We start from the raw sequence: 13,122 nt of genomic DNA on the forward strand, positions 1-13,122 counted from the left end.
CTCAAAATCCTGAGTACTTCATTCCCTGACTCCTCCTTGCCTCCTCTGCTCAGGCCCTCCTGAGCCCCTCCTTGTCTCTGGAGTTTCCACACGATATTCCTCCCACTCTGGTTCACCAACTCTTGTTTCTCTGGGACCCTGCTCCTTTACAAAGCCATTTCTGACCCCACTTCTTTCTGCAATGGGCAGAAGAAACCCGTAGTCATATTGTGCATGTGGAATCCTGGGTGGAAAGGAGATTATTAAGGTTAAGGGTCTAGGTGACACCCTCTCCCATGAGAGCCCTGGAGAGCTATCTCAAGAGGGTGTAGGAAAGCAGAGACCATAGTGAGGACTCCCCAGTAGACCCCAGGCTGCTAACCTGCCTGCTACCAATACCTTGTGAGCTTCCTCATGAGTGTGCACCACAGGAATCTCAGCACCCCTGGTGTCTGCCAAGGATTCCTGTGAAAGTGACCCACTTGCTTGATAGCAATTCCATTTTCTGCTTCCGTGGGTCCCACAGGCTCCTGTGCTTAATTATGTACAATGCTCGAAACGTGGGATCTAAATCTGACATTGTGTGGTTCCTGCTCAGCTCCGTGGCTGAGGCACTGGTAACAAAGACCATGTAGCACAAGATATTCCTCCCTCCAGCCTCACCCAGGGGGAGGACCACTCCCGGTGCACTGTGTATATGTTTCTCAGCACCACTAGACAAAACTGAATCTCCTTCTGCAGCCCCAAGCCTGAGCTGTGCCGGTGAGCATCCGCTAGATGAATAGCGAGGTGGTGGTCCCTTTCTGCAATGGGCAGAAAGAAGAAGAAAGGGGATGGGAGGGGAGGGTGGGGAAAGGAGAGGAGAGTTTAGGATGGGACTGGCAGGGGAGGTGCATTAAAATCTCTGTTCCTGCCTGTGAGTTGGCTCAGTGAGTGGGTGAAAGCACTTTCTATGCGGGCTTGGTGACCTAAGTTCAACCCTCCCCCTAGAATCTACCGGGAAGGAGAAAACCAACTGCTGAAAGTTGCCCTCGACCTCACAAGCGCAGTGTTAATTAAACGCACACTCACATGCGGGGTGGGGGGGGTGGGGGAATTGGAGAGGAGAAAGTGCGTTTGCGGTTTGCTGTAGGCGAGAGGTTTGAGGACTAGCGGCTGCAGTCCTATCGCGTTAGAGGGCTAAGAATGTACTGGCATTAAATGACATCAGATTCCAGGTTTATGAGGTGACTATGGGGAAATCTGGGGAGGGCTGAGAGACAAAGCCCCCCCCCCCCCCGCCACTACCCCAGGCCACGGAGGCCGCGAGGTGCAAGGCGCGCCACCAGGAGGCAGGCCAGAGCCGAGGAGGCGGTGCCGAGCCCGAGTTGGGAGGGGCCGGGACGCAGCGACGCCGTGTCCCGTGACCGTCCACCCGCCCGCAGCCGACATGCAGTCCCCAGCCGTCCTTGTCACCTCCAGGTGAGCCAGACCTCCGACTCTCGCGTCCCGGGTACCCTTGCAGCCTGGCGGTTTATTCCGCTGCACCCCACTGCCCCGCGGGTGTGGTGGCGCGCCATCTAGCGCCCCCAGTTTTACAGACGAGGAAACCGAGGCCCCCTAGAGGATAAAGCACTCATCCAAGACCCTAGGAAGGCCTGGGACTGGTCCGATCGCGCTCCCTGCCCTTGTGTACTTTGGGGTCATTTCTTCCGCCTCCCCCCCAGCCTTTCAGCGCTAGCTCTGTGTGTACCAGCCCGATGCTAAGCACCAGGGACGAGATGAATCAAACAAGCTGGTCCTTCGGAGGATACCCGCACCAGGGTGGCTGGTGCTGCGGGAGGGAGGGGGCGGTAAGTTCCAATTGCCCTGTGAGCACACTGCTGCTGTTGAGCGTCACTAGGTAGAGCTGAGTGAGAGCCTGGCTGTTGGCTCTGGAGAGAGCTCAGGAGCTTCCGCAAAGGGGTCAGCAGCAGTGTGCACCCACACAGAGCCGCACCTAAGAGACCCGGCCGGGATAGAACTTGGAAAGTCTGGGAGGGGAGTGGGCCTACTCTTTCTCTGCTGCTTTTTAAGTAACTCTAAAATGGAGAACTTCAAAGGATGTTCGTATACTCTGCCTTTGCGCTCCCTACACGAACTCTAGCCGAGATACCAGCTTATTGTGTAAATGGACACATTACCCAACACAGGTTCAGCTATACTCCCAGCTCCCTGTCTAAAAAAAATACGATTCTGTACATAACCCCTGGTGTTGGAAGCTGCTTGCTCTCCTTGGTTTGGTGACTTAGGCTACAGACCACATCTGCCTTAGAACAGATGTCTCTATCGCCCTGTGTGGTGTTTTGTTTCTCTGAGCCTCGATTTCCCTTTCTGTAGATGGAGGTTCCATATAGACAGGTATAAGCAAGCAAGCAGTAAATGTCCCTGTGGGCCACACCAAGCAGACCCATGACTGTGAATTTGGTGCTGGTGCTTAGGAAGGGCAGTGGTGACTTCCTTCGGTGACAGCATGCACATGGGTGTGACAGAGTGCTGCTCATGGTGAGGGCAGAGGAGTCGTGGCCTGTCCATTCTGATAGTCACAGCAGACACCGGGCGCTTGCTTGTGAGGAATGTTGACACCTTAGCAAGCACTTAGGTGGCCTTGGACCCAGGATCAGCTGATATTTCCAGCTTCTTCCTTCTCTCCCGGGCTTCACACATGCATCCAGCCAGCAGGTGTTTTCTCAGGGGCCTCTTCTGTGCCAGATACTGGTCCAGGTTTTAGGCTGCAATAGTGAGGCTATGTTGGGAACGAGTGGGATGTGGGGAAAGGCAAGCTATGTCAAGGATAGTAAATGCTGAGAAAAGATGGTAAAATGATGGGAGGTCTGGGTAGACATGAGTCTTATACGATGTGGTCAAGGGACATCTTTCTGAGAGACGGCGGGTGAACAGGCTCTTGGGAAGTCCCCCGAGGGAGAGAACTATAGAAAGAAAAGCTTGACATGTGTGCTCAGCAGAGAAGACAGCAAGAGCCACAGTGCAGAGGCCAGTGTACTGAAGTAGGAGGAGCATTGAGAGCGAGGTGGCCCTGGAGAGCCCGCAACAGAGAAAGACCGTGAGGTTCCACTCTGAGTGTGATGAAAAGCATAGACAGAGAGGCCGTATGACTAGAAGTAGGGAGACACTTTCGCTGCTGCGCCCATGTTCTGCAGGCACTGGCTGGAATCCTTGTGGTGCCGGGGTGGAGTGGCCCCACTGAGGGGAAGAGGGCTGAGGTCTATTTAGGCTCTCTGTGTTCTGAGTGATGAGCTCTGAGGTCTGTGAATGGTAAGTTGTGTGTGTGCAGACGACATGGAGAAAAGCTGCAGAGCTACTGTCCTGAGCTCACTGCTTCCTGGGATGGGGACACGTGAGAAGGGAATCAGAATTTGTTCAGATGGTTTCTTTTTTTTTGTTTGTTTTTGTTTTTTGTTTTGTTTTGTTTTGTTTTTTGAGACAGGGTTTCTCTGTGTAGCTTTGCGCCTTTTCTGGATCTCACTCTGTAGACCAGGCTGGCCTCGAACTCATAGAGATCTGCCTGCCTCTGCCTCCCGAGTGCTGGGACTAAAGGCGTGCGCCACCACCGCCCGGCTCAAATGGGTTCATTTTAAAACATGATTGACAGTCAAACGGAGATGCTAGGTAAGTTGAGAGGTGGGATGGCCTGGAGGGAAGAGTCTGGATCACAGGTAGGAATTGGGGCGCCATTAGCCTGGGATGTCATGGAAGGCCTTGAGTCTGGGTGAGGCCCGTGGAGGGCAGTGTGAGCCAGTGATCACGGTGAGCCGTGGGAATGAAATGAACAGGATCCTAAGGGACCTCTAGCCACATCGCGATTGAGCAGCTTGTTTTAGGACGCGGGTGAGCAGACTATGCCCGTGAGCCATATCCTGCCAACTACTCGCTTTTGTGATTCCGAAAGTGGGTACCTTTCGGCGGGCCCTGCCAAGGTATGCCCCTAAGCAAACACGCCACCCGAGACAGAGTGAGTGCAAGAGGTTTATGTGGGGAGGGGAGAAGAGTGAAAACGTGAAAGTCTCTTGGAGTGGGAACATGAGGGAGGTGGGCAGACGGACACAGAACAGGCAAGAGACAAAAGGCGAGAGAGCGAGCCGTGCCTGGCGGACACTTTATAAAGGAGTGCGCATGTCCATAGGTAGAAAGGCACCGGCGACAGGAGATGATGTAACTGCCCCGGGGGCGGGAACTAACAATTCCAGTTGTACAAAGGACACACCCGGACCGGGCAGGTGTTGCCTGTGGCTGCTTCCCCTTTGTGTCTGAAGGCAGAGCTGAATGGATGCAAAGGAAGTAAGCTAGTGTTTGCAAAGCCTGGGATGGTTGAGGTCTGCTCTTACCAACCTCAGGCTTCTGATTCAGTGACCCAAGTGTGTCATGCTTACAAGTTCCCTGGTGATGCTTATGCCGTCCAGGGACCGCATCCTGAGAACTCTACATCTGGATGAGGTCGTGTTCCCAGGCTTACTTCTCTTGTCTGAAGTTAGTGGTCAAGAGTTTCAGGGAGGGCCAGGGAAGCATAAGGGTGCCAATCGGTCAGAGCTGCCTGGGCACAGGGGCAAAGGAAGCGATGAATTGCCTAAGTGGGTTTTTCTAATCCAGCTCAGCCCTAGGCATGAAGAAGACGTAGAGATCCTGTTGTACAGTACACTCAGCTGGTAGGGTCAGTACCACAGGGGTAGGCTGTGGAGTTCAGCTCCTGGTGTGGTTGACTATGGAACACCTCCAGGGAGCAGGGTCCATTTGAGGTTCCAGTAGGGACTTGATGATCTTCTCCCATCTTCTGCCATTCAGGGTGAACAGTCTTCCACATTATCACTTCCCACTACCTCAGTTCCATTGTCCTAACAGTCCTAAGGAAAAGATGCCTCCTTTTCCTATCCCACTGGCAGAGGCTGCCTGGGATTGCTTACTCCCTGGAGCTCTGACAGCAGAGACAAGCTACTCCCGTTCAGGGTGTCTGTTCCTATCTTTGCGGTGGCACTGAGCGGATGGAATAATTTCATGCATTCTACCTGCTGAGAGGGCCAGATGCGTTCCCCATACTGCCCCCTCCAGTCTCCCTCCTCCCTCCTGTCCTCGCAACAGTGGCATGTGGTCTTCATTCAGGGTCACACAGAACACTGTCGTTGGGCCATCGGCAAAGTGTATCTCATTGTGCAGCGTGTATCTGTCTTGATGCCTTGCCATGTTTCCCCAGAGGCAGGTTAGCTCAAGCCTGCAGTGGGGTTCATGCTTGCTGACGCCCCTCACATGGGATGAGAGTATTCCCCATGCGTAAGGTCTGTGCAGTCATACACACACACACACACACACACACACACACACACACACACACACACTACATATGTCATGCTTTTAGTAGGCTGCCTCAGCATGACAGTCTTATTCCCAGGTGTGTGTGTGTGTGTGTGTGTGTGTGTGTGTGTGTGTGTGTGTGTTTGCATTAAAAATACTCCATGAGTTCTGGTGGGCATTCATAGCTCTCTGAGAGCAATACGTTAGCCAGCACATTCTTGCAGCCCGGAGAGGATGTTCCCACTGTATCCAGGCAGGGGTCTCTGTCCCCTAGGTCATCCAGAGGAGGAAGCCACTGTTGGCCTGCAGTCTTGGATGTCATTCTGGTTTCCCAGATTCAGCAACTCTATTGGCTGCCCCCTTGCCCTCTTTGGAGCTGAAGACTCCTGGAGGATTTCAATCCTACTGTCGTCACAGACTTGAGTGTCTCTCTTAGTCTACATAATGCACACACACACACACACACACACACCATCAGAATGCAAGGACAGACTGATAGGGACACACAACTCAGTGGTCCAGAACCCAATGACTGGGCCATTCTGACCTGCCTGCACCTCACTGGCAAAGCCTGCTGCCTTGAACCTGATCTTGACTTGCCTTCCTTGGATTTACAGGCAAGTTCAGAATGTGCACACAGGCCTTGACTTGACCGTGCCACAGCACCAGGAAGTTCGGGGCAAGATGATGTCCGGCCACGTGGAATACCAGATCCTGGGGGTGACCCGGTTGGCTGTGTTCAAGTCCGCCAAGCACCGGCCTGAAGATGTCGTCCAGTTCTTGGTGAGCAGAGGACCCTAGCCATGATGCTCTGAGGGTGCCCAGGCAGGGTGTCTGCCCCACAGAGTGCAGTAGCATCAGAGTGCTTACACTTCCCTATAAAACAAATGCCTAGGGAGGGTCTGGAGTGTTAGACTGTGTGGTAGACAGCCTCTACCAGAGTAGATCCATGCTCAGAGTCCACAGGAAGGCAGCCTTGGTAAAGAGATATGGCTGCTGCCAGGAGCACATGGAAGACTGGGAATGTGTAGAGGGAGCAACCTAATACACCTTGAAGAAAAGATTCTGGAAACTCCCTGGAAGAGGTGGAGGCAGGACAGGGTTTTACAGGATAGATGATATTACTGGGTGGTGGTGCACGCCTTTATTCCCAGCACTCAGGAGGCAGAGGCAGGCGAATCTCTGAGTTCAAGGCCAGCCTGGTCTACAGAGCGAGTTCCAGGACAAGCCAGGCTACACAGAGAAACTCTTTCTTAGGGGTGGGGTGGGGGTGCTAAACAGCAGAGGAAGAGGGAAGAGTGTCCCAGAAAGAAGGCACAGGGGCTGGGAAGGGGCAGGGGACTGGGAGTCTCTGAGCCGTTGAGTATGGTCTTGGGATGACACGGGAAGACACAGGGTGGATGATGACATGCAGGACACAGTTGTACCCGAACTTGTCTGCAGACAAGTCGTTTTAAGCAGAGAAGTGACATCTGCCTTTAACCAGCGAGCCTAGTAACAGCAAGGCATTGGGATCAGGGGACAGGGAGCTTGGTTCTGGGGACAGCACAGTAAGCCGCCAGGCCGGAAGTCCGGAAGTCCGCAGGAACAGTAGGTGGGGCAAGGAGAGAGGGAGGTGCTTACAGTGTGCAGCTTCCATTGGCTGAGATCAGCAACACTGGTGAGGATCAGGTTAGGGACTGTGGTGGTGAGGGACTGTGCTGAGTGCTGTATTCACCCACTGGGTGGACACAAGAAGCCCAGCATTGGAGTGGGCTGGGCCTGAGACTCGGGTATGTAGACATCAGCTTGGAAGTCATGTTAGAGCTGGGAGTGGATGAAGCTATGCAGTGGGTAACAGGCAGAAGAGCCGAGGAGGAAATCCTGGAGACATAGCAGTTGAGTCTGCCATCCAGGCAGAAGGATGAGGCTGGGTGACTGAAGTCACAGAAGCTAAGGGAACAGAGAATTAAAAAAAAAAAAAAAAAAAAGCAGTGATTTACCCTTTGGCCTCTTATTAAAGGGCTGCAGACATGGTGAGGTCTTAGAATGAGGTCAGATGAACCAGAGTCCTCTAGTCCACAAGGGCGCAGCCTGCTGCAGGTTGTTGGTTCCACAACTCCAGGCAACCAAAACGAGAAGAAAATGATGAGTGCCCAGCTCTGTGACAGCAAGGGACCAAATTATAAGAATGATGTAACCCACACATCTTTCTTTAAGCGGCGTTCCACAACAGTGCCGTTTTGCATCTGATCGCTCCTTAGACCAACTCTTAGTGGAACCTAGGTGGAATGTGAGCCGACAGTTCTGGGTCCGCTGTGTTCTGAGAGCGGATCTGTTTTGTGGAACCCTTTGTGGCTGCTGGACATCTGACCTGACCTCAGATTGCATGAGCTCAGTGCACCCAGGTAGTCAGAGACCGGAGCAGAAAAAAAGGGAGTGAGTGATGCTGGGGCCTGAGGGAGAGGCAGCATCCTGGGGACACATGGGGTTCCAGTGCAGCCTGCTCTGCCCTGCACCAAGGACTGCATGTCAGAGCAGGGTGAGTGAAAGGTCACCTGTGACACTTCCACATGCCACGCTAATGCTGCTTTGTCCCAAAACAGGGACGTCCGCACCCTGCGGGAAGCATTCTGGGGTGTGTACAAAAAGCGTGGGCATGTGCGTCCATGCTGGTGCTTTGCAGACCTTGAAGTAAGTACCTAAGCGGGCAAAGGAAAACTCATTTGCTCCCCCACACCATGGTACCCAGGACAGTGGCCCAGAGTTCTGCTCTCAGGTCTGAAATCCGCCTGGAATTTTATGAGTTAGCTAAAAGAGTAAGTAAGGATTTTGTGTCTGCTCCTTAAAAGGATCTATACTTTTTTTTTTTTTTTTGGCTTTTTTTTTTTTTTTTTTTGGCTTTTTTCAAGACAGAGTTTCTTTGTGTTGTTTTGGTGCCTGTCCTGGATCTCGCTCAGTAGACCAGGCTGGCCTCGAACTCACAGAGATCCGCCTGGCTCTGCCTCCTGAGTGCTGGGATTAAAGGCGTGCCCCACCACCGCCCGGGTTAAGGATATATACTTTTTAATAAAAGCAAGCATTTAGTTGCTAGCCATGAGGTAAAGCCAGCCCCCAGGGAGGAACACATATATATCTAAGGTCTGGCAGCCACCCTGCAAATCCTTATTGCATGGACATGGACACATACCAAAGGACTGTGAGGTAGCATTACTGTGGGCCCAGGGCTCTGCAGTGCCTGCCACACAGAGGTCCCGGATGTTTTTGTGTTCACATTTCAGCTCCCTGTTGCGCTTATCATATTTTCTGGCAGCTGCTTGATGCTTTCAAATGAGTGAGAGCCCTAGCTGGTGCTGAAGCCTCCCCGACTTAGAGCTCACACTGCCTGATTTGTGGGTCTGTAGCCTGAGCCTGCATGGTGCAGTTTAGGCCAGCAGGGGGAGCTCACTCCCCGCTGTGGCCTAGCTGCAGCTTCCAGAGCCTCAGGACAACTCAGGGATTCAGGTGGGAACCTGAGTAACTGGTGCGCTGCGGATCCTTTTTACTCTTTCCTTGAGAGTTCTTCCCAGGAAAGTTCCAGAGCCAGGCTGGAACTATGGGCGGTAGCTTCCTGTCCCAGGGGACTGCTAAAGCGCCACATCTCACCCCTACCCTCACTGCACAGCTACCTCCTGGTGTCTAGGACCTTAAAACTGGGTGGTATGCTGGGTAACGAGCTGTGAATCACACTGTCGGGCAACCGCCAGGCCTTCCAGAGTCCCAGTGATGGGGACACCCACAATCCAGTCACACACCAGCATACATACTTAAGACGGTGCAGCCCAGGCCTGAGGGTACAGGTCATTCATGTCTTCATCCTCAATGTTGCCACATATTCACCGTGAGACGAGCCTAGTGTAGTGGTATTTGCTCCGCCCACGGCCTTGAACTATATGGCCCGAAGGAGGCGGTATGTGACCTCTTAAAAGGAAAGGGAGAGGGGTCACAAGGTCCCTTCTGCCTGCTTCCTACTTCCTGGCGTGATGGGACCGCCGGGTGGATTCGCTCCCCGTCAGAACAGAGGATGACTTCGGTTGTTTACTCGGTTCTGTATTCGTGAGTGTATTTCCTCAATTTATATCGTACTAAATCCCTATTACCTATTAGATAGACTCATGTGAATTTATATCTTAATAAATCCCTATTACCCATTAAATAGGCTCCCGTGGTTGATCTTAACAAATGGTGCCCAACACGGGACACAAACCCACGACCCTGAGATTAAGAGTCTCATGCTCTACTGATGGAGCTATCCGGATGCTCCAAGGGGAGAAATGGCTCAGTGGTTAAGAGCACTGACTGATATTCCAGAGGAACTGCATTCAGTTCTGAGAATCACGCCAGGATTAAATTTGAAAAGAAAGGAAACACATGACCCCTCTCTCCTCTCCTTTTAAGAGGTCACATACAACAAGAAAGAAGTGCCGAATCCATTAGGCCGTATAGCTCAAGGTCATGGGCAGAGCAAGTACCACTTCAGCCTAGCCTCCAGGGAAGCCTCAGTGAGTCCAGAACTGAGGAAAGAAACCCAGGGTGTTGGTGAAGGCCGTGGCATAAGGCAGGTGACTTTTGTCTGAGCTCATATGCACTGTATGGATCCCAGCAATGGCACCAAACCCACAGGGCTGTGGCTCCTCACTGCACAAGGCCCAGAACCAGCTGGGGAATTCTTTGTCCACAAATGCATAGCCAGAGTACAGTATATGAAAGAGGGATCGCTGAGCTGGGGAGGGGGGGGTTCAGAACTGGGAGGAGGAGAAGGTGACCATGATCAGTTGAGGCAGCTAGCCTATGATCAGCAGTAAGCCAAGTGCAACCTTTGGAGACTCCAGGAAGACCTGAGACCACTTGGTGGCAGCAGCCGGAGCTGTGGCCTGCTCCACCCAGACTCCCATGCATCAGTGAATCCTGCTGGACAGTACTCGGTCGGCTCTGCCACATGTCAGGACAGGCCCCGTCAGAAGGCCAGTTCAAGTCAGAGAATGAGCAAGATGTCTGCACTGTGAAAAGGTGACTCACAGTGTTGTCACAAGATGGCCCGTCACCTGCCAGGTGCCGAACTCGCTCTGCTAGGGTTTAGAAAGCCCAGCATAGGTGGAGACCAGGGTCATTTACAGGACCTGTAGGTCCCTGTTAAAGGCCTTTACATAAACCTGCAGTGGTACCTGAGGTCTCTTCATTATCGCATCCTTCCTTTGGGACTTTGAGAGTTCTCTGGGGACCATTGAGGCTGGAGGAATGCAGAGGGGCAGCAGGCAGGCCTGCTCCAGGCACGTATCTGGTCGGTCAGGGTGAGGAAGTTTCTTACCCTTGGCTCTTCTCTCAGGCAACCCCATACTCCTCTCATTCCAGGTCTCCAAAAAATACAGCGAGATCGAGGAGTTTTACCAGAAACTGAGCAATCGTTACCCAGCAGCCAGCTTGCCCCCGCTGCCTAGGAAGGTCCTGTTTGTCGGGGAGTCTGACATTCGGGAAAGGAGAGCCATGTTTGATGAAATTCTGCGCTGTATCTCCAAGGATGCCCAGTTGGCAGGAAGCCCAGAGCTGCTAGAATTCTTAGGTACCCGAGGCTTTGTCCCACGTCCCTGAGGTCTCTGCAGCCCAAAGCCCTCTCACTACTGTGGCTCACTGGGGAGTCCCCTTGCCACCCTCCATGGCCTGCACTCCTTAGCCAAGCTGTTGAGGTACTTGGGCCTCATTGACCTGCAGATGCCAGCGGGTATTCACAGAGTGACCTCACCATGGCCTTCCTAGCCATCCTCATTACATCGCTCCCTTCACTTACACACTTGTGTATACACCTATCTCTCCACGTCCTTCCAACCAGACGTGGCAGCCTGCGACATCCAGAGAACACTGGGTTCCACTCCCAGCCTGCTGTCTGGGTCCTTTGTGGGTATCACACTCAGCCCATGCCCCACATAGAGAGTACGGGTGTGATCTGGCAGTCCTGTAGCCAACTCTGAGGACCTCAGACTCTTTTTATAGCATCTGGGAGTCTCTTCCCCCAACCCCATCAGTATTCTCTATGAGAGAAGTAATTTACTGATGGAGATTGTGGGGGTGTATGAACCAACATGCATAAAATGCTTTAAACAGAGCCTGTTTGTCCAGGGGAGGGGGTAATTCAAAGGCCACCCCCTCCAGTACTCCTGTCTACTTAAACCCCCCTGGGCGAGCATCTGCCCTTCATGCCCTTGATGATGGGGCCAGGCCACATCTGTGGATGCTGCCCCTCTCTCTCTCTCTCTCTCTCTCTCTCTCTCTCTCTCTCTCTCTCTCTCTCTCTCTCTCTCTCTCCCTCTCTCCCCCTCCACCTTCCTTTTCCCATCAATCATTTAACTTTGCTCTTTTCTGTTCCTGTGAGTTTCCAGTTCTACAGGACAGGGCATAGTTCCCATAAACCACATGTGAACGCTGGAGAGTGCTTTTAAGATTTTGACGACTGAGTGATGCTTGCTTGTTTGCTTGTTTGTTTATTTGAGATAGAGCTTCTCTATGTAGTTCTGGGTGATATTCATTCATTCATTCATTCATTCATTCATTTGTTCATTCGAGACAGGGTTTCTCTATGTAGCCCTGGCTGCCTTGAAACTCACTACATAGACCAGGCTGGCCTCAAACTCACCTGCCTCCACCTCCCAAGTGCCGGGATCAAAGGTGTGTGCCACCATGCCTGGCTGAGTGATTTTTGTTTTTGTTTTTGTTTTTGTAGACAGAGTTTCTCTGTGTAGCTTTGCACCTTTTCTGGAACTCACTCTGTAGCCAAGGCTGGCCTCAAACTCACAGAGATCCTCCTGGCTCTGCCTCCCGAGTGCTGGGATTAGAGGTGTGCGCCACCAGCGCCTGATGTGATATTTTTTTTTTCAGTGACTGTTTCAAAGGGTAACTACCCAGTCACCGCTTGCCTAGAGATGAACAAACAGTCCAAACCTACGCTTCTCAAACTGTCTGTGGGGGAGGACTAGCTATTTATTCCCAGCCTCTCGCTGGGAGACAGATAATGCTCACAGATACTGTGTGCTCAGATGATGCAGTGATGACAACAAGCCTCTGTGCCCATTTCGGGGGGGGGCGGGCCTTGCTTCCCCTTTCTCATCACAAACACCTACGTCTGGTGCTTTGAGAAGAGCGGATGTAAGCCCGGTGGTCCTGGGGTTGTCACCGTTTGCTCTGGAATCTCCCACGTGCTCACTGCGCTCATTCAGGCGGAAAGCGGATAGTGCAGGCGCCTGGAGTTGGCTGCCTGGGGTTAGGTCAGCAGAGTCCCTGGCGGGGACTTACTACTGCAAACCATTGAGAGAGAGAGAGACCGTCCTGCTCAAGCCTCCTGTACACTGGCTGGCGTGCGTGCTTCACCACGGGGTTACTGGGCACCGGCTTGGCTGTTTCTGTGGTAGAGTTACCTCTAGGTTTGTGGCATGCGGGCCTCTGGCATGACACAGCTGTTGCTCTCTTGAATTCTTAGCAGCTGTGATCACTTACCGGTATGGGAAGCATACAAGATTGGGTCCATTAACCTTTCCTCGTGGATGATGGGGGGACTCACAAGGCCCCACCTCTCCCCAGGGGACAGTTAGGGCAGATCAAGGGACAGACAGATAGACGGACAGATGGATAGACAGATGATGGGTGGATAGACGGACGGACGGATGGACGACATACGGATGAATGGATGGATAGATGGCAGACGGACGGATGGACAGATAGACAAGGAATTAGCAGCTGTTAGGAGGGAGGTTTTTTTTTTACATGGTATAACTGCTTATAAGCCAGCCGCCCATGCTCCTATAAGTAACCCCA

General features: G+C 52.6%; 1 protein-coding gene across 1 annotated transcript in view; it reads left to right on the top strand.

The window, feature by feature from the left end:
* Positions 1-1,283: 1,283 nt before the first annotated feature.
* The window catches only part of Hs1bp3 (HCLS1 binding protein 3), a 33,487-nt gene continuing 21,648 nt past the window's right edge, over positions 1,284-13,122 (top strand). Inside the window, exons 1-3 of the mRNA XM_059248509.1 lie at positions 1,284-1,440; positions 5,919-6,084; positions 10,672-10,879. Coding sequence (XP_059104492.1) covers positions 1,409-1,440; positions 5,919-6,084; positions 10,672-10,879 — 406 coding nt within the window. The 5' untranslated portion in view covers positions 1,284-1,408. The remainder of the gene's footprint in view (positions 1,441-5,918; positions 6,085-10,671; positions 10,880-13,122) is intronic.

This window comes from Peromyscus eremicus, chromosome 22 (genome assembly GCF_949786415.1).
Source record: "Peromyscus eremicus chromosome 22, PerEre_H2_v1, whole genome shotgun sequence".
Lineage (NCBI taxonomy): Eukaryota > Metazoa > Chordata > Mammalia > Rodentia > Cricetidae > Peromyscus > Peromyscus eremicus.